Source organism: Halyomorpha halys, unplaced genomic scaffold (genome assembly GCF_000696795.3).
Source record: "Halyomorpha halys isolate HHAL.00 unplaced genomic scaffold, Hhal_1.1 Scaffold388.1, whole genome shotgun sequence".
Classification (NCBI taxonomy): domain Eukaryota; kingdom Metazoa; phylum Arthropoda; class Insecta; order Hemiptera; family Pentatomidae; genus Halyomorpha; species Halyomorpha halys.
In genome coordinates this window covers 71194-92382 of record NW_027114767.1, presented here as the reverse complement: position 1 = coordinate 92382, position 21189 = coordinate 71194, and the positions used below count along the sequence as shown (strand labels likewise).

Genomic DNA, 21189 nt, shown 5'->3' with positions numbered 1-21189 from the left:
GGTCATATATTGAAGACTTTAAGTTCATTGTAGAGAACTGTAATCAATCAATTTTCAGGTTCTAATACCAGATTTGGATCTTAATTTGGATATTAATCTTGATCTTTAATATTATTGACAGAGATAGTTCATGGCCGGAGGAGAGTTGGGCACTCCTGATTTTGATGCATTGACTGTTTGGCTGCGGATGCGTGGGGTTTGGGAGTCCACAACTGGATGGTGGCAGCACAGGACATAAACGTCTGGAGGTTGCTGGTTGGGAAGGTCTGGACGCGTCTACGTGTTGTATCACCAACCAGTCTTGAAACTTTGTGAACGCATCATTATACTGCATGTGCCTCACCAATTTGAACAATCACATTGTGTGTTATATACTCTAAATTGAAGTACAAATTAAAATGCTGAAATAAAGACTTTAAATTTCTTTTTTTTTTCCTGCTTACACTATATTGAAAAAAAAAATACAATCTGAACTACAGAATACATGTAAATTATAGTTATAAAATTTAAGAAACGAGTAGTACAATTAAATGAATAGTTATATAATTTGTAAAATTGGGGTTGGCCTGCCATTAGGCAGACAGGGGATGTTGCCTCTCTATTAATATTTAATTTTAAATTTAAATTATTTTTTGGAGTTTATAATTCATGTTTACCACTTTTCTCTTCTTTAATTTATACATTCAATGATCAAGTTGTTTCTTTTTATTGCAGATCTTCTTCAAAGCAACAAAAAACTATCCCAGATAATATGCTAAGTGGACTTCAAAAACAAATCGAGGTTCTTCAGGCTGAAATGAAAAGTGTTATAGCAGAAAACAGGGACCTTCAGAAAAGAGTTTTAATGTGTTCTCCTGATGCTACTAGACAAATGGTAATTATATTATTCATGATAGAATATTCTATGTATATCTAATTTATGTTTAGTATTAATTTTGTATGTATATAAATATATATACAGGGTATAACAGGATAACATTGACAATCTCTGGGTGGTGATTCTACATCTGGAATACAACAAAAAAGTCTACTTGAGCAATGTCTAATTCTTAATCAAAGGGCATAATCTCAATTTTTATATTTTTTCTGTATAACACGACTTTTCTTTATAATAATAACCATATTATTATGTAGCTAGTGGTCCTACAGCAAAATTAAAACAACTGTTGGAAAGCTCATTAAATTAGCTTAGAGAAAATGTAGCTAATAATATCCCAAAGTAATTTTTGAATATGGTTACAATCATAGACATTTTTAAAAAAACTTAGAAAAGCTAAATTTTTATTTCTAACTTATGGAAATAAATTTCTTAATGAAAATTAAAGGAATAAATTCTCAATGATTTATCATTAAAATGATATAATTAATTAATGCAACATCAACCATCTTCATAATTCATTATGATAATCCCATTAGCTCATTAATTTTCTTCATTCAAGGTCTCAACTTAAATTTTGTGAAGTTTTCAGCTAGTTGGTCGTGAGGTCTACTTATCTGATGTAGACTTCACCCTCCTGAACAAAAAAGTGCCTGATGACTATATTTGGTGCAGTTAATATTAGTTGCAAATAATACATCTTCCTTGAAATCGGTCATCTCATGGTACCTTTTTTTAAACATATCCATTTTCAAAAAACAACCTGATATGAACTGGAAATCACCTCTGCCACTATTAAGAAATGGCAAGAGGCACCTACCTTGTGTCAAGTTGTTAATCTAGGCACAGTACTACAGTTTCACCAGGGTACAAATTCACAATGCTGCTTATATATCTTCTTATTATAACATCTCTAAGATCTACATCCATGTAACAAGTCAGATCCATTTTCTCCTCATCCTTGTTAGGAGTTATTCCAAGTTAGGGTATAGAGTTATTATTACTACTTTCATTTTTCGAAAGTAAGGAGGGATCAGCAGTGCTAATTCAGAATCCAACTTTAATCTAAATTCTAACATCTAGAACTTGTAATGGTTGATGAAACAGAAAAACATTACCATCTAGTATTACAAATTATTTAGTGATGCACAATGATAAAAAGATGTAACCAATAATCAAATCATACAGTTGGTGTGGAAGAATAATGACGCAACTGTAAACTTTGTGAAATTGACTTAGTTGTCTTGGTGGGCTCGACGGTCAACTATCTACATCTCATTATCTTTATTTAAATTTCTATCTATATAAATGGGAATGGTTGAATCTTTGTCCACAATAAACTTTTGAATTACTGGACTGATTTTCTTGCTGTTTTTTATTCAAAATGTTCTCTTTTACCATGGGAAGGTTTAAAGATATGAAAATCTCTGAATTTTCAGGTAGAAAAAAGTTATGAACAAAATTAAATTTTTTTTTTAGCTCAGAAAGTATATATATTTTCATTGTTATTGTATACCGATTGATTTGTCTCTTTCCGAAAAATAAGAGAAAAATATTACTGATTATATTAAGGTACATTATATTCACAAAAAACTTATAAAAACATAATGTGGCTTGGGTTAAAGTAGGTCAACAATTTTTTTTTTTTTTTTGGATAAAGCCAATCATTTTCATTTTTAGTGTCATCTTAAACTACTAAATTCTATTTGTCAAGGAAATCAAAATTGGAAATTTTTACCTTGATTTATTTTGCTTATGCCCTTTGATGCAGTTTATAGAGCCCTAAACTACTGCCAAGTTTGGTGTAGATTTGTTGAGTCGTGTTGAAGTTATTTATATTTTTCAAAAGAAATCATAGGCCAATGTAGTGCAGAAATTTCAGGTTAAAAAATTGTTTATCTGATTCCTACGTTAATAGAAACAATATAAACCTGAATGCCTGCTCTTTCAACCTACTTTAAAGCCTAATAAATGAAAAGTCACCTAAATTATATAGATATTATCAAGCAAAGTCACAGTTAAGTACAGCGAAGTCAGTTTTTATTTTCAATGCCTTCTCTGAATGTTGCCATAGTTATCTTTTCTTATCACTTCATCTATATATTTATAAAATCATCGTCTGAATATTGCAAGTACAACCATTTATGTGTATGAATTGGTAGCACCAAAAACATTGTTTATTTAAGAGCATTTCAATAAACTAAAATTGAATAATACAGTAATTTCAATTTAACACACGTACACTTGAATTTGGGTTTTATCTATAATTTTTTTCAATAATTTTAATGTCATAACATAGAACAAAGGGTTCCTATTCTCTTTATTATATATGGGTAGAGCCTTGTGTTTTGTGGTAAAAAGCAAAAAATTATTAATATAGCTTTTAGAACATAATACAAATTTCTGTTACATTTCTTACCGCATATATTGGTTTAATTATTATTAATCATAATAATAAAGTATATGTAAATGATACAATAGCTTATATCAATCTATCAATTATGTTCATTAAAAATCTATATGTATCCTCAAATGTAGCAATAGCGAAGCATTGCCGGGTCGTGTTGAGGTCTCTGAAGCCTTTATTTGCTTTTAGTCACCAAATGAGATTAATATATATATTTTCATTTCAACCATGTATTTATAAAAACTATTTCAAAGTATGTTGTTTTTAAATATTTCTACCTAAACTAAATATCTTGTTCTAAACTATAAATATATCGTCAAAATTGAAACATTACACAGTACAGTAAAATTACACTGTACAAGTAAATTAATTATCATAAATTAAAGTGTTTGAAAGTATGAAAATAAATTATTTAACATTATGTTTATACCAAACCAAAATGTTAAATAATAAATTAAACATATGTTTTTCTACATGTGATTTACTTAAGTTTTAAAATTCCAGTAATGTATAGCTTTCAAAATTTTTAGTCGAGGAGAAAAAAGGTTTATTTCTGCTTCATTTAATATTTTTATAATAATAGAAATGGAGGCACTTTACTATTTTATCCAAATGAGAAATATCTTTAAAATATTAACTTTTAAGTGAATTCAGTTGTAATTGGTTAATAGTTTGAAATATTGTTTTTTATTGAGTTTTACAATTAATTAGCTCATGTAGAGGAATCAAAAATGTAATATTTTTTTTAATTTAAGAAGATACAATATATGATTACAGGAAGAGAATTAATTCAAGTTATGGCTCTGAAACTCTCTTGGTGTTCAACTCTTAGAACCTCCTCTAAGGGAAAAAAAGAACTTATTCATTTTAATATTTTTTTAATAACACCTCAAATATGTAAGCTAAAGTATTGTTTTTTAGTTCAGTGAATTTCTAAAAATATGAAATTAGAGATTGTGTACTTAACCCTATGAACTGTGTAGAGTACCATAGCAGGCTTTCTGAAAAGCATGGTATTCTTCTATTATGAAGAAATAATTTACTGTTTTTTTGTGATGTAATTTTTAAGATAAGTTATGCAAAATAAAAAAAGATAATATAGAAAAAAATATGGTTCTTAAATATTATTTGATTTGGACCAGTTGTGGATTAGAACCCATTCCATATTATATTATTACTGCTTCAATTGGGTCACAGCTGTCAACTCCTACTCTTGAAAGATAAACTAGTCCCCAACGAATCCTTTTCAGTTGAGTCTGGATCTAAATTTACATAAATACACATCAGTTTATGGTGTCAGGTTTAATTCCAGTGGTCTGAACAAGATAATACACTAACACTAGAAATTCATTTATTCTTTCACTAATTCGTAATATATTACTAACTAAGCTATTATGAAAGGTTTATTGATGTTTCAATGTTAATCTGTTTACAGAAAGGTTACAGAACATAATCTTAGTACCAACTTTTTTTTATTTTACAATTCCCGAGTAACTACATCCATTGTATTGAACTCACATAAGAACTGTCCTACAGCTAAATTGATAATTTTCAATAACCAAAACATAAACGTAAGGCACAACATTTCTATATCACTATTAGATATAGATGGAGCCCAAAAAACAACCCAGTTCTTGTCGCAAAATGAAAAAAATTATTAATATAGCTCATAAAACAACAAAAAAATGTTGGTTTTCTATTGCATATATGGGTTCAGTAAGGACATATTAATACCCTCAAATAACTTTCTTTTAAATTACTTACTCTAGGTGGAACTTTTATTGAATATTTTAAAAGGAAAAAAAAATTAATTTTGAACATTTGAAATCAAAATGATTCCATATCTATTTTGAAATATTTTATGAATAATTTTGAAAATTTCCTTAAGCTGATAATATTATTTCTTTTGTGTAAAAAAAAAAAAAAAATATGTTTACATAAAGTTTCTATTGAATGCTTTATAATTTAATATAAAATTTATTTTCAGCTTAGGTGTCGTACTGACGTTCCAGTCATTTGCAGAAAAACTTTGGCAACAACACCTATATGCAAGTTAGATTTATATCGGCAGTTGAATTTGCCTTTGCCAAGCCCTTTAGGGTTAAAACCATCCAATAGGGTAATAAATAATAAGTCAACTATATCCATATTAAGATTATTTTGGTTTAATTAAGTATGGCTATTGATTTTAGAATAGACAAATTTCAGGAATATATTTCAATATAATTGAACTATGATATAATTTTAGACATTGTACTTTCACTATTAACTGTTGAATACAATTTTTAAGGCAAAATTAGTGAGAGGTCTTTTTAGCTTTGGCTATTGGCTGCACTTATGTCAGGTTACACTCCTTTGAAAGTGACTTAAGTTGAATTCAACTCAGATTTAGTCCTCTCTAACAAAAATGTAAATATATATTTTCAAATCCATTGAGGAAAGCACTCCTTATTTCATTTAGATAGTGTCCTCTTGTCTTTAATAATTGTTTTAACTGTATTTAAAACAATAACTTGGTTAACAATTTAACTCGATCCCAACATAAAATGTGAACTGCCTGTACTGTTATTATTACTATTACTATTACACAACAATACAGTCGTTTTGTAATCATTATCGATAAGAGTCAGAACTTTCTTGGCGCCTTAATTCTATAGCATTTTGTATTCTGGCTCCTGTTCCTATAAACTGCTTTTTAACTGTTATTACCAGTTCGACGTTGATCTACTAACTATAGCTTCCCTGAATTCTTGTTTTGTCATTGCTGGAGCTTACTTTACAGATTGGTCCGTATACAGTAGGAGTTTGTGTCACGGTGATTTTTCCTGACCTTTTGGCCTCTTCAAGACAGCCTATGCTTTCATTGGCTCACTTTTCTTCTTCTTTTTTTTAATAAATTGTTTTATTAGTTCTCAATGAGGAGAATAATTGTATTAAAGGTTTTTAATACTAGTTGCTTTGTTCTTCTTTTAATTTAATACTATATTATTGAAATTGTGTCTTAACATTATTTCATAAAATAATCTATACCTGCATAATTTGATGTTCTTTCTATAATTTGGTCCCATTATTGTTATAACTTGTCGATATTTTGTTTTTTTATTGTCTCTCATTAATCATTTTATGTTTTACAAGTATATTTTCATGATGGATTGGAAATGTCATTTAGAACTTTGTTGTGTTTATTGACTAATCATTATATTTATGTAACCAAAGTATAGATTGGATTATAAATTGTTGATTAGATGTGGTTAAAAGAAGAATATTTTTGATTATAAATTGTCACTATATTCATAAATGATGGCAATCCAGCCAGGATATCAGTTCCTAACCCCTTCCAAACAACTCAAACTCACTTATTAATGCTAGTTCCTGATCACTATTACAGATGTTTTGAAGGGTTACTAAGACAAGCCTGCCAATTTTTCTCCATTGCGAAGTCATTTACATCGGATTCTGGACTGCTATATACCCATAGGTTGAAAGTTAGAAACTTCTAATTTATTTCTTCCAAAACATTTGACTGTCGGTTACTCTTTCTCTTTGAGGTAACAATATAAATTTTTTTCAAAGGATAGGATTGATTCCATAAATTTATACTAAAGTTTAGTTTGATTATAATTTGTTCTTGAAATATTAATTTTTGTAATATTATCAGTTATGACCTGTGCACCTAAGCTTTAGCCCTTTTCCTTTATAATACTTGAAAAATAATTCAATTTTAAGTTAAAAATTTATTTATTTAATTGTAAAACTTAAGTTTTAATATTAATTTCAGAGAAAATGCTGTTATTAAATTTTTTTCTAGACTTTGTGTATTGTAAACTTTTTATCCATATCTCTTACTCATTCACAAAAATGTTTTAGCATATGCTGTCTCCAAAAAGAATATCTCACCATTTTTTTCTGTATTTTCTATCTCCTTCCTCTATCACTCTAAACATTGTTTCCACAGATAATCTTTCATCCTTTTTCTTTTCAGTCTCTATTCTAAAATTCTTCTGGTCCAGCATCTCTCAACTCCATTTTCTGTAGGTCCAACATAAAACTTCATAGAAATTGACATTTTTCAAAAGTTATTAATGTATAATCTTGTATACTTTTCAAGGAGAGTGAATTCCATATCACCAGATGAACCCGTCATTGCTTTTTTCCTAATACCTTCCTTTTATATTTAAATAGTTTCCAAAACTCTTAAAGTCATTTTAGGGTTTGTATACATTGTATTTTTCTCGACTTCCCTAAATTGAATATTCCCAAAGAACTTTCCTCATTATTTATTCTGCGCCATCTGATTGTGAAGACATTATTAAATATGAGCAATCTGAAGATTGAACAGACAGTTAATGCCTAGTTCTTTATTCCCATAACTTGGAATTTTCTCTTTCCCTTTCTTAGTATACTTTGCACTTACATATTAAAGAGAGGGGTTGACTTTAAACATCCTAATTTTTTACCTTTCGTCCTGGAGAAACTGTAACTAGCGTAGCTCCCTATCATATTTACTGACTTCCATTTAGGTGGTATGATATACAGACTAATTAATGTTTTGAGTAAATCTTAAAGTTTGGTGTATTTATTATCAGCTGATAGTTTCAAGAACCTAAAAAGTCCTTTGAAAACTCACAAGAATGTGTTCAAAATCCTCCTATTTTACTCTAACATGCTATAGTACTAGTCAACCAACAGTTTCATTAAGTTAGTTCACATCAAAGACTCCAGTCTCACTAACATCTGTAAGGGTAGTTATTTGTTTCAAATGATTAATCTTTAAATATTTTTCAAAAGAATAAACAATTAAAACATAATTTAATAATACAAAAATTTACTATAATTCTATCCTAAAACCTAATCTCTCAAAAGGGACAGAATATTCTAATTTATCTACTTACACCCATTGATTGGTTGTTATTGAAGTTGACTACTATGATTATTGAAACTTGATTTAGCAGTCAGATTTCAATACATATACTTGATTTAGTAATCCAATACATAGATTAGAAATATTTTTATAATTTAGATAGCTAGGTAATGAGTAATCTGAATTATCGAGTTTAATAATTGGCTGAGCCTGGATATGATACAGACGTCACACATACAGACATTCAGATGATGAAATACTTTTAATTCAATATTTTGAGCTTAAATTGTTCAAAACATTCACGTTATCTTATTGAATAATTTTAGCAAATTAAACATGACAATCACCTTCCTTGCTCAACAAATCGTTTGATACTTACTAACTGATAGTCTAAATAAATTACCTTCCTTTTGACTATACCTTAGTTAAGTAAAAATTGTTTTACATTTAGAATTTTATTGAGAATATAACCAATATTCACTATTCCCCAATGACTAAAATTCTTTAAAAATATACAAATTGAAATTTTTTTAATAAATAAAATAAAGGCTTTTAGGAACCATATGTTCAAAAGCTGTTCCATATTGTTTTAAATACAATTCATTAATACAAAAGAAAAATGTTTTATTTACAATGTTTAAGAAAGTGTAACATTCAACTTCAGCCATTTTTTTTAGGCATTTGCTACCAGAATGTACAACAGTCATGTTAAACATAAATAATAAGGAACAAAACATCATCACTAAACACTAGATAGGTACACTTTCTCTTAATCCCTAGTTTATCAATAGTGTACCTATTTTAACTGAGAATTAGATGATCAATCTTTTATAATCACATTACGTTAAGAAAAAATTAATATATATATATACTCAAAAACTCTGTTAATACTCTTTTATAAATTCAAATTTTTGACAGGGAGGAGCTTTTCCACAACCTCAGCTACAACTTCCATATCAACAAGGCCCTATCTCAGGGAAGTGTCGGAGGGAGTTAGGCAATAAAATTGTATGCAGGCGTAATATTTTGAAACAATTTGGTCCATTTGGTGAGGAAGGAGCTACCAAAGACATGGTAAGAAATTGATAATTTAAATTGTTAGTAGATAAATGAACTATAGAAATTTAAAATGATGAGAAGATTGTTGACCCTAGATAATATATATGGTTGGGGTGCAGTCAGTGAAGAACAGAAATAAGTAAAAACTTATTTATTAGTCCAAACATTTCGGCCAGAATTTCTAGCCTTCATCAGGGCTAAGAACAAAAAAATTTACCATATTTAAGAAAGCTGATAACCTTAAACTGAACACATACTCAGCTTCAGCTAATGTTAGGTTTTAGAAAAAAACAAACTAAATAGAAAATAAACGCTATTACAATATATTAATATTACCTTTATTCAAACTTAACCAAAAACATGCAATAATTAACTAGCTTTACTGACTGACATGTTTAAAGTTTTTAGGAGACAATTTTTTTTAGGCATTTGCTACCAGAATGTACATTTAACAGTCATGTTGAATATAAAAATATTATTTTATTCCTGATTGTACTTCTAATATTACTCTTCTCATACACCCTTTATCTTCTTATAATATTCAAATTATTCATATCTGCCAACACTATTTATGTATCCATAAAGTTTTTTTTTCTTTCCTTTCGTCATCCCAAGACTCCCGTTAGAGTCCTATACTACCCCTGTTGTTATATTCTAATAGAATGGAGATAAGGATGTAAATTATTATTATTTATTTAATTTTAAAAATTTACTTTGGATTCTGCCATAAATTTGCACAACTGAATGGTAGCCCTATCTAGATCTCCCAGCCCATGGAGAAAAGTGCTATTGTTTTGGATGAGGGGATATTTAATCCGATATTCATCATATCTACTGGAATTTAGTATAATGTGTAATGGGTCCTCGATGGAGTTGCATGTCAAACACTTATAATTTTTTCAACTTTAATTAGTGTCAAGCCGCGATTTGTACGACCATGGTTAATTTTAATCTTGTAAGTAAGACTATTTCTTTTCTGTTTAACTTAACACAAGTGTTAGAGAACCATGGGTGTAGAGAGACATTAGGTTGGATAGTGAAATGAACTTTACCTTTCGAACTTGACTCCCAGGCATACCTATCCTGCCATTCACTAATAAAGTCTTTTTTCATCCATCTACATATTTTCTGTAAAGGCAGTTTTGCATTTTTCACTCTTCCGGAACACCGTTTAGCTATCTTATCAGCTCGCACATTGCCAAACCCACATGACCTGGAACCCATTGGACCTTAAATTTGTTATTTGATGAACTATGAACTTCTTCTATTATGTTATTTATTAGGTAAGATGAAATATGTTGTCAATGTATGTTTTTGAGTGAATTGTGTACGGAACCAGAATCTGTTAGAATTACGACTTTTGTATTCTAATATTTCTTTTGTATTCTATATTTTCTGTTGGCTATCCATAATGTTAGCTATTTTCTGATTTTCTAATCATTCTATATGTCCTTAGTCATTAGTTGTTATCTTATTTTTTTTCTTAGCCCTGATGAAGGCTAGAAATTATGTCCGAAACATTGGGACTAATAAATAAGTTTTTACTTATTCATGTTCTTCTGATTACACCCGCAACCATTTTCTCCTCATGTATATAAATTTAAATTACTTAATTAAAGTAACTATGATTGTGTCATTTTAGGTAATTGTGTTAATATAAATGTACATTTTAGATTGTTTGCAATAGCATTTAACTTGCTTTTTGGGTCTAAATCTATGTTGTTTTTTATACTTAGCCAGCTATCGATGTCCAGTCTTCATAAGTGAATTTAAAACAACAGATTTCATATACACCATTTAAAAATGACATCTAAAGAACTTACTTAACATATCATGTTTTAGCTTGATAAATTAGCACAATTATATTTAATTCTACTTTTATTTGTAATTTATTCCTAAAAAATTATGTTAAAGCCACCTCAAATCAACTGTCTTTTTGTTGGAAGGCTTTAAAGTGAACAAACAACTAGCTGATTCGGATAAAACATTTACTTGGTCAATTTAAACATTTTAAAAACTAAAACTAAAATAAACAAAAGATGACTAACAATGAATACAAGTAAAAATAAAAAGGCCTCTCAGATAAAAAATAAAATAGTTAGATAAATTATGAAAACGAAAAGAAACTTATTTACAAAAAAAAAAATGAATATATAAAATAAATACTAGTCGACGTAAGGTTGGTCCACTTAGATAGGTCAGAGGAAGAGTGCTGCCGAGATGTGTAGGTCTCAGCTCTGTAGCTCAATACACCACTGTAATGGTCCAAAGTTGGTGTAGTCGTTCATCTATAGACCAAATATCCAAAAGATGTATTAATGTATTAGGCGAGACCGACTAATTAACAAAAATTTATATTCAAGTCGAAATGAAGATAAGGTCTGGTTTTGGACTGTAATGTCTGTTAACTCACTCAAAATGTCAATAAATAATAGCAAAATCAACGCAGACAGGGCTTCTTAGATGCTATCATGGCCACTAATTAGCCGGAACTCATATTAAAGTCGAAACACAGAAGTGGCCTGGTTCTGCACTGTAATGAGGGTTAACTCACTAAAAATGTCCAAACTATTAAATTATAAACGCAGACAGGGCTGCTTAGATGCTACCATGGCCATTAATTAGCTGGAACTTAGAAAACGAAGATCGTCGGCCTGTTACTAGGCAATCTCTTAGCAACGGTAATCAACTCTTAGCAACTATCTCTATTACCCATTATAACACACAAATATAATTACATATTTTTCTTTTCAAATAACTAAATCCAAATAAAATAATATAAATAAAAATGAATGTAACTAAATTAAACACTAATAAAACTCAAATACTATTTACAAATTATTTATAAGGCAATTATATATTATGGCGTTAACAAATATAGATAAAAAGAATAAGAACTAAGATTCTCTCCAAAAATATGTAAAAAGAACTAAGATTTATTTCATGGATTCAGCATCCTCATTGGTTGGCATTGAATCTATGCCACATCAACTTTAATCTTTTATGTATTGGAACATACCTCAACCATATTCAGCCCACAGCGACCTTATTTTCTTTCTTTCAAATATAATGTGTTTTTGCTATTTTTGCTTATTTTCTATTTTTGTTCATTTTAGGAATTCTCAATGATTCGTGGTGGAAATAAAAAAAAATTTCAATCAATTATTACACATTAAAATCAATTGTCTTACATTGTGGCAGTAACATTTAATCGTTAGTGATTCTAATTCTAACTTCCGATTGTAAGTCTCCTCTTCCCATTTTAAGCAAGTATTTCAAAAGTCATTTAGGACCGCTCCCTGGGGGTCTTAGTGGAGCGGGTCCGGTTGGAAGGATTGCCTATTTTTTGTGTTATGATTAAGGCGCTTTTTAAATATTGCTCGATTTAACTATATTTTAACTAAGTCTGTCTTCTCTTCCCGTTTTAAGCTAATATTTCAAAAGTGATATAGGACTGTCGCTCCCTAGGGGTCTTAGCGAGGCGGGTCCGGATTGCCTTTTTTTGTGTTATAATCTCCTCTTGTGAGATTGTGACATGTCCTACATCGACCAACCTACTCACTAGCATTGTGTGTTTGAAAAGTCAGATAAGTAAGGCTACCATGGAGGGCGGGAGTGGAGGATTTTAGGCTGTATTTCAATTTTAGGCGCTAAAGTAATTTAAAAGATATTTATATTCACATTATATTAGCTGGTTAGAATGAAAGTGGTGTAAGTCACATTTTATTTATTATGAGAAAATGAATATTTTTTAAATGTATTGAATAATAGTATATTCAGTCACATATAACTTTGAATATCACTATATAGGAGAGCTTTTTGGATTTGTATGTGTTAAAATATAGAAAGTGTATCAGAAGATTCTTGAGTTTCATTCAGATTTGGAAGGCACCCAACTACTATACCAAGTTTAATTATTTTTTATAGACATCACTAACAATCCGTCTATTAAAAGACATAGGAGTATAAGATAAGTTTATTTCCATAGTAATTTTTTTTAAATTTAATTATTTTTTATTTTAACATTTTAAGTTTTTCATGAATTGGTATTTTATATTTTAATCCTTGATTAGAATTTGGATGATTGTGAATCAAGTATTGATACTTTAGTTAAAGTATTTTATCCAAAGGAGGATTGACACTTCAGCGGTATCGGAACATTCCTAATCACTTCAAATCCCGAGATTCCCGAATGTCTCCAATAATACCTACCAGTTCAGAATTGTTTATAGTGTGTAGTTAGGTTAGGTTTGAACAAGTTGCTGGTGTAATTCTCTATGGTTCTGTTTAAAATTTGATAACATAGATTATGAAGGATGTGCATCATTATTCATTTTACGATTTGATGTAATGTTGGAAAAACTAATTGTAACTCTTTGTGTTACTTTAATATTTAAAGAACTAATTGTATATTTGTAACTCTCTGTGTTATATTCATGTTTATATCAAAGAATAAAGTTATTTTTCTTTTCATTCAATTTGTTTATATTTTATTTGAGTGATGTTATACATAGAATATTTATGTTGATTGATATAATTTTTAAGGAGATTTTAGGTGTTGGCATTACGAGAATAATTATATTTAGAAGTTGAACAAGATATATAGTATATAATATTGGAACAGAGATTAAAAGAGATAGAATTTTTTAAACATGTGTACATTTTTGAATGTTTATTATGGGATCTGAAGGAGTCTTGGTTAGGAATGGATGAGCATAAGGAATTTTTAATGTCATTGTAAAGAGAGGATGTATTGGGATCTTTATAAGAATATGGAAGGATTTTGTGGAAAAATAAGGGAGGAGAGATGACTTTTGTAATTATTGATGATATTGCCAAAACTCACCCAAATAAAGCTGGGAACATTTTATAAAAATTAATGGATTTAAAAAAATAAATAAATAAAACTCATCATATTTAACAAGCAAAACTTAATTACACTTTTCTATGATACATACAATTTTTCTTCAATGGACATGATACTATTTTAGTAATAAAATTACAAAGATTCCTGAAAAAATGTAAATTATTATCTATATTATTATAAAAATTAAACTTTCTTCAAGTTCATATTTTATTCATGTTTCATATGTTTTAAATTGTTTTTAAGGATGTACATACAGAAATAAATTAATGGAAACCTATTAAGCCATTTTATCTTCTAGGAAACTATGGTGACCTCTATGGAAGAAGAAGTGAAGGTGCTGCAGGCTGAATTAAATTCTGTACAGGAGGAAAGGCGCCAATTAGAAATGCAAAAGAAGCTTTTAACTTGTACAGCTCCAGCTATAGCCGGCAAAGGGGTAAATACCTGAACAGCAAACCAATTTTCGATTGACACAACATTTAACCATAGCAAAATTACAGATTCAGTTACAACAGAACTTTGTGTATTTATTCTCTTTGAAGAGTAAAAATTTAGTATGTATTTAATAAGTTAAAAAAAAAAAATTAAGATGGTTTAATAATTAGAAATTTGAGCTTGTTAATGACAATTTTATGAATTTCATCTTCCTTTCACTTCAAATCTCAAAACAAGATCTCCTTGAATGATTGTTGGGTTAATTTTGATGAGATTTCAAAATAAAATACAATTATTACTGAAAATAATTTAATTGCTTTGTAAATGTTCAGCATCTCAAACTCAAATTCAATTTTTGGTTAAATTGTCATGGTACAGTTCAGCCCGAAAATGATACTTATTCAAAAATTACAGTAAAACTATCTTTTCTTCAATTTTCATGTAATGACAATTTCCTACTACTAATAGTAATACTAAATAGTTACTTTACTCTGATATGAAAATATGTTATTCAACCATACAAAGTGGTTTGTAAGAAATATTTTTTTTTTATTATTTATTTATAGACATTTATAACTGTACATAAAATACAAGTAAATTTGAAGTAAGATCATAACGATATGATACAGGCATGTAGATAAACTACCCATCGGTAGCACTCTAAATAAGAAATATAAATTAAGGAATTAAAATAAAATGATCTTGATTATTGAACACTCTAGAGGAAAATTATCCACAAGTGAACCAAAATGTTTATGTGGAAGATTTTATTTAGGAAACATCATAAGCTTATTGAAAGCAAATATGTTGATTTTTAGTGATATATTAGGAAACTCAATCTATGATAAATGAGGTAAGTAACTTATTCATTATGAGATACATAACAAAAATTTAAAAATAAACAAATGATAGAGTAAAATTTATTGTAAATCAATATTATATTTAGATAATCACTACAAAAATTTTGTTCATAAATTGTATACTATATAAATAAACATGTAATATTTGTTTGTTACATATCTAAGATATCCAAAAGTTCTTAACCGATTTATATCCTGTTTTTCTATATGTTTGGTTTCATCTTAGGAAGGTTCTTAGTCATCTGAACCCTTAATTATACCACTCATCAAAGAATTAAAAAAAATTTAACATGGTTTCTTTGGAGGATTTTTTTTGCTTACCCCTGTCCATTATTTATATCATCGTTCATAACTCCCCTACATTTTATCCAAATCCTTATTACCTTACTACAACAGTTTGAAAGCTGAATGTCTGCATTTTTGACCAATATTAACACCATTTAGACTTAATGCCCTTACAAGAACGAAAAAGTTGTTTCAAATTAAGAAAAGCCTGTAACCATTCCTAAGTTTCATGTAGATTAATTGAGTTATGTTGAAATTGCTTTTATTTTTTTGATTTTTTAAAGAAATCATATGCTCATAAAAGGCTAACATTTTGTGGAAAAAAAATTGTTTCTCAATTTTTTAGAAAATTTGGAATAAGGAGTGAGGTGCTAAGCATATTTCAACTTTGTTTCACTCCCAAAAATTTTTTTACCACACTTTTTTAATAGCTCAGTCAGGGTGCATTGTTTAATATCATTCTAATATTTAAGCATAGTGAGGTTATATACAAACACTCCTTTTTTATGTAGATTATATATGATAGAATTATCTAAAAATATAAAAACAAACACCTAAATTGGAGCAATATTAACAATTATACACTGAATTTGGTCTTTTTTTTTTTTTGTTTTGTTTTCCCAATGAATTCCCAGAAGTTTATCATAGTAGCGATTTTGTCTTGAGATAGCTCTTGGCTATTGAAATCCTGAATTTATCTAGTAGAAAAAAATAATTCACAATATTAGCTCTTATATGATTGTAGGAATGAATTCCGAACAAATCATTAAAATTATAAAATTATTTAAAAAGATATGGCATACTGAATGTTCACCTCATAAACAAAAAAAATTATATCTGCGTAAATGTTTAATTTTAACTAAATTTATAACAAACATTCATCACGGAAGACTGATATATTAACTAAATTTAACAAAATCGTGTCTGGTTACAGTAAATTTATTATTAAAAAAAAAAAGCTCTACTGATTATTTAAATAATTTATATGAAATTGGTTTTTGTCTCTTTTTAAATAGGTTTAAAAAATATTATACATATTCTGAATAATTAACCATTGGGATTTTCAAACAGTAGGATTATTAATATTTACAATTTGTTTAGTAATACAAAAAGGATTTATTGATTTTAAATCTGTTGATAGATCAGCATGAGTTACACTTTACTGCGATTTACATGTATGAGGAATTTTATCATAAACGTTAAGGCTCTTATAATGATATTGTAGAGAACTTTCTGTTAAAAATTACTCTATTCTGCTTTCTAGAGTATCTGTTAGAGCCCAGATTTTCCAGCTGTATATCAGAGCTGGCTTTATCATGGCATCATATAGCTTTAGTTTCAGATTTTTATAGATTTTTCAGGACTTCAGTATTCTTGACAGAGAGAAGGCTCTTGCCTATCTCAGTCTGTTGATCAATTATTAATGTTATTGTGGAGCTGAGGTATTTGAAACTGTCTACTTTTGGAAACAATTTGCATCATCACTTAAATTCCTACTTAATAAAATTATAAAAAACATATGTTATTTTGGGCTGATGAATTCTCTGAGATTTCTTAAAAACATAAATTTTACTATTTTGACAAGACCAAAATGTTTACAAAGAAATTTTAAAATGTATTAGTGGAGGATCTGTCCGAAAGATATATTAATCTCTGAAAAAATAAACAAAACATATTATTTATTTATTACAGTTTGCTGCAAACAATATTTGTACTAATATAATGAAAATATGGACATATTAAATACTCACACCATTTTTCAATTTCAGACGCTTTTTAAATATTGCTTGATTTAACTATCTTTTAACTATGTCTTCTCTTCCCGTTTTAAGCAAATATTTCAAAAGTGATATAGGACCATCGCTCCCTAGGGGTCTTAGCGAGGCGGGTCCGGATTGCCTTTTTTTGTGTTATGATCTCCTCTTGTGAGATTGTGACATGTTGTACATCAATCAACCTGCTCACTACAATTGCCTGTTTAATAAATCAGATAAGTAAGGCTACCATGGAGGATGGGAGTGGAGGGTTTCACACCATTTTTCAATTTCAGGCATTTTTTTAATATTGCGCGATTTAACTATCTTAAGGTCTCCTCTTCCCGTTTTAAGCAAATATTTCAAAAGTGATATAGGACTGTCTCCTATTGCTCGATTTAACTATCTTAAATTGCAATTACTAATTGCTGTGCAAAATGTAATATTGATTACTTTGGTTCAACTAGTAATTGTAATTTCAGATCATTTCTTTACTATTATCGTGGCTCAGTAAGTAATTAATAAAATTGTAATTTTATTTCCTAGTTCTAAACTACTGTAATTGGAAAGTAATTGTAATCACAATTAATTTCTGTCCAACTCTGTTAATAACCCATGATTTAAAGATAATGTAAGATGTAAGCATACTTTTTTTATGTATATTAGATATAATATTGGATTATATTATATCTTAAGTCCACTGAGTCTGTCAGAGAATGGAGAATGACTAGTTCTTAGTAATATTTATAGAACTACAACTGGACATACCAGCACAATCTGTATGAAAAGGATTACTTTTTCTATCTTTACTGATTTGTTAATTTTTCTAAGAGACTAAATAAACAACAGCACTTGATCTGAAAATTAAATTAATTAATAAAAATGAATCTTCTTTGACAAAGTTGCAAATTAACCCATTAGTAATAATGAACCAATTTCAATGGATTCTGATATTAAAATATTTGAAAAAGATGATAGTATAAGGTTCACCACTCCTTGGGGGTGTATAGCCCTTATTTGACAGGTTTTCATTGGCTTATTTTGTTTATTGTTTATAACTAGAGACTGGATTTTTGTACGGTTAATAAACTATAAAACATGCAGTAAAAAAAACAAAATGTGCATAATCCTGCAATACAAACTCAAAATGTCTATTAAAACCCAAATCCTGAAGTGTGCAATTCAATTTTAAACTCCTCAAAACTACCTCAGTTTTAAATTTAAGAAAAATGTACATGGCACTGTGTAAAAAGAAGTATTTCTAAATATTCTTTCTAGCAGACTTCCCTGTTTGATTTCCGTTAATATTTCTCATAGCATGTTCTTCTGTTTAGTTTTTCATTGTATATTTATACATGAATATAGCATTTGCAAAAAACCTAACTAGTAATAAGTCAATGTAGAGAAGCTTTAATAAGTTTGATTGAAAATATATATGTATATTCACTTTTTCAAATTTAAAATTACTCCTAAAAATGTCAGACAGAAGAATATAGACTAAAGGCATAAATGGAATCCAACTTAACAATAACAATTTTATTTTAGAGAAAATTTTTCATAGTTACCTGAAGCCGCTTGTTAATACTATTACAACAATATTCATCTCTTGTGTTTACTTATTCTTTTGTTGTTTCGACTATGATAATGAATAAATTTGACTATGATGATGAATAATACAAAAATAATAAAATGAAATTGAAATAAACAAATATTGATGTAAATAATTTGAGAAATTTAGTACAAGCATTAAATGGAATTTAGTAAAAGCATTTAACAAAAATCAAAATCGTGGAATTTTGTGCTATATAAAATTAGTGTTATTTGAATGTCTTTTCCATCATTCCAATTTCTGTCAAGGTTTGACAGAATTCAGAGCCAGGAAACAAAAGATGCAATCGCACGAAAATCCATTATCTATTTATAACTCATAACATCTAAAATTATGAGAGATTGATATAGTTGACCGTGGATAACTTATACGAAGAGAAGGTATGATATGCTAAGATATGCTAAAGGCTTCTCGACAATACATTCGAGTTTTTTAATTTTACCATCATATAATTTGGACCCTGAATTGAAATAAATTTCTTGAAGGAATTTTATTTCTCCTCAAAACTTTTAAACTATCAGTTTGAAAAATAGTCCATGATATTGAAAAGATATAGTCAGACACTGATTGGTCTTTTGAGTAAGAAGAACTTCTACTTTGATACTTTGCATAGTCAGCATCAAAATGTTCAATCATTTAAATTATTGCAGAACTAGTTCACTCCAATAACTAATTTACAACTAATATACAAATTAATAAATTGTATTATCCATTCATATTTTATTAATGGTGCTCCAAAAAATGACATTTATAAATATAGAATCAGATAAAACCACCTAGTGTGTGTTTTTATTTTTTTTCATCACACACAAACACTACCCCTTTAATTTTCTATCCTTAAGGAAAGCGTGATGAAAACAAATATTTTAGCGAGTGTTTAATAGGATGCTTTATGAAATTACAAATTGGCCAAAGTTATGCAAGCATAGTGGAGCTCCATATTTCAAGTTAAATATTTTTAGTTTTGTTACTTGAAACATTATTATGGATATCAATTCAATACAGATAGTTCCTATGCCACTAAATTTTATGTAAATAAATTATCTTATTAAAATTCTGAGTAGTACACTTAAATGCAATGACATATCTTGACATCCTTGAAAAACATCATAATTTTCTACCACGACAATTAGTGATTTAAAATTCTTAGTTTAAATCCTTCATTTTATAATATTTATTACTTACTTAATTTAATTTTTACTTCAAGGTTGGGATAAGTTCTTATTCAACAAATAATGAAGCAAGAGGGACCCAATTATCACAACCAATTTTGCAAACTGATGGTCACCCAAGCATTACCAACATGGCAACACCCTTAAGAGACTTGAGGGAACAGTACAGTAAATTACAACAGGATTATCAACTAAAGGTATTAAATAAGTTCAGTATTATATTTCAATTTGATTTGAATGATTTACTACTTCCATTTGTCAATCGTATTTGAATATTTAATGAAATAATTGTTGCCTTTCTAATCAATGATGTGATTATTTAATGTTTTGTTTATTTAGCACTCCAGTAAAGATAATTTAAGATGTAACATGTAATAATGTGAAATATACCAGCAAATATAATATTTGACAGTGTGATGTCCAGAGCATGTCCCAAGCTCTATTATAATTTTTCAAGTAGAAAAATATTTTTGTTGTATCTAACTTTACCTAGTACTGTTTGTTTGCTTGTTTTTTTTTTGTTGAAATTAATTCTTTCTATAGAAAAAAAGTGTTTAAACAATCAACCCATAATTTTCTGTCTATATTCAATCCAGGCATCCTAACTTTCTTGTTGTTTCAAGTTTTATGCCATATTGCTCTTCTAGGAATCCTTCTAGAAATTCGGTTTCAAGGTTTTTGATAATTTTAAGAAAAGTTCTCTTTAAATAAAGATCTGAAAGTATGTATCTATCTTTATCTTATTTATCTTTCCAAAATACGTATTTTGAAAATTAACAAAAACATAATTTTTATAAATACAGTATCTTGTTTTGAGGGGAATGAATATTGAATTTTGTTGGTTAGTTGAGTATACATAATTTTTTCAAACCATTGCAAGTATTTTTAATTTTATTAAACTCAAATCCAAAATTGTTTCTTCCTGTGGGAATAGCTCAAATAAACCTTTATAGACTAGGATCCAACAATATACCAGGTCATTCAAAAAGTCCTGTCGTTTTTT

At 28.4% G+C, this 21189-nt stretch overlaps 1 protein-coding gene across 3 annotated transcripts in view; it reads left to right on the top strand.

Moving 5' to 3' along the window:
• Window positions 1-21189, top strand: part of LOC106682092 (uncharacterized) — a 58140-nt gene that overhangs the window by 21937 nt on the left and 15014 nt on the right. For all 3 annotated transcript variants that reach the window (XM_067051889.1, XM_014422753.2, XM_067051890.1), the window contains 5 exons: window positions 715-874; window positions 5272-5403; window positions 9064-9219; window positions 14370-14507; window positions 20222-20383. In XM_067051889.1, coding sequence (XP_066907990.1) covers window positions 715-874; window positions 5272-5403; window positions 9064-9219; window positions 14370-14507; window positions 20222-20383 — 748 coding nt within the window. The remainder of the gene's footprint in view (window positions 1-714; window positions 875-5271; window positions 5404-9063; window positions 9220-14369; window positions 14508-20221; window positions 20384-21189) is intronic.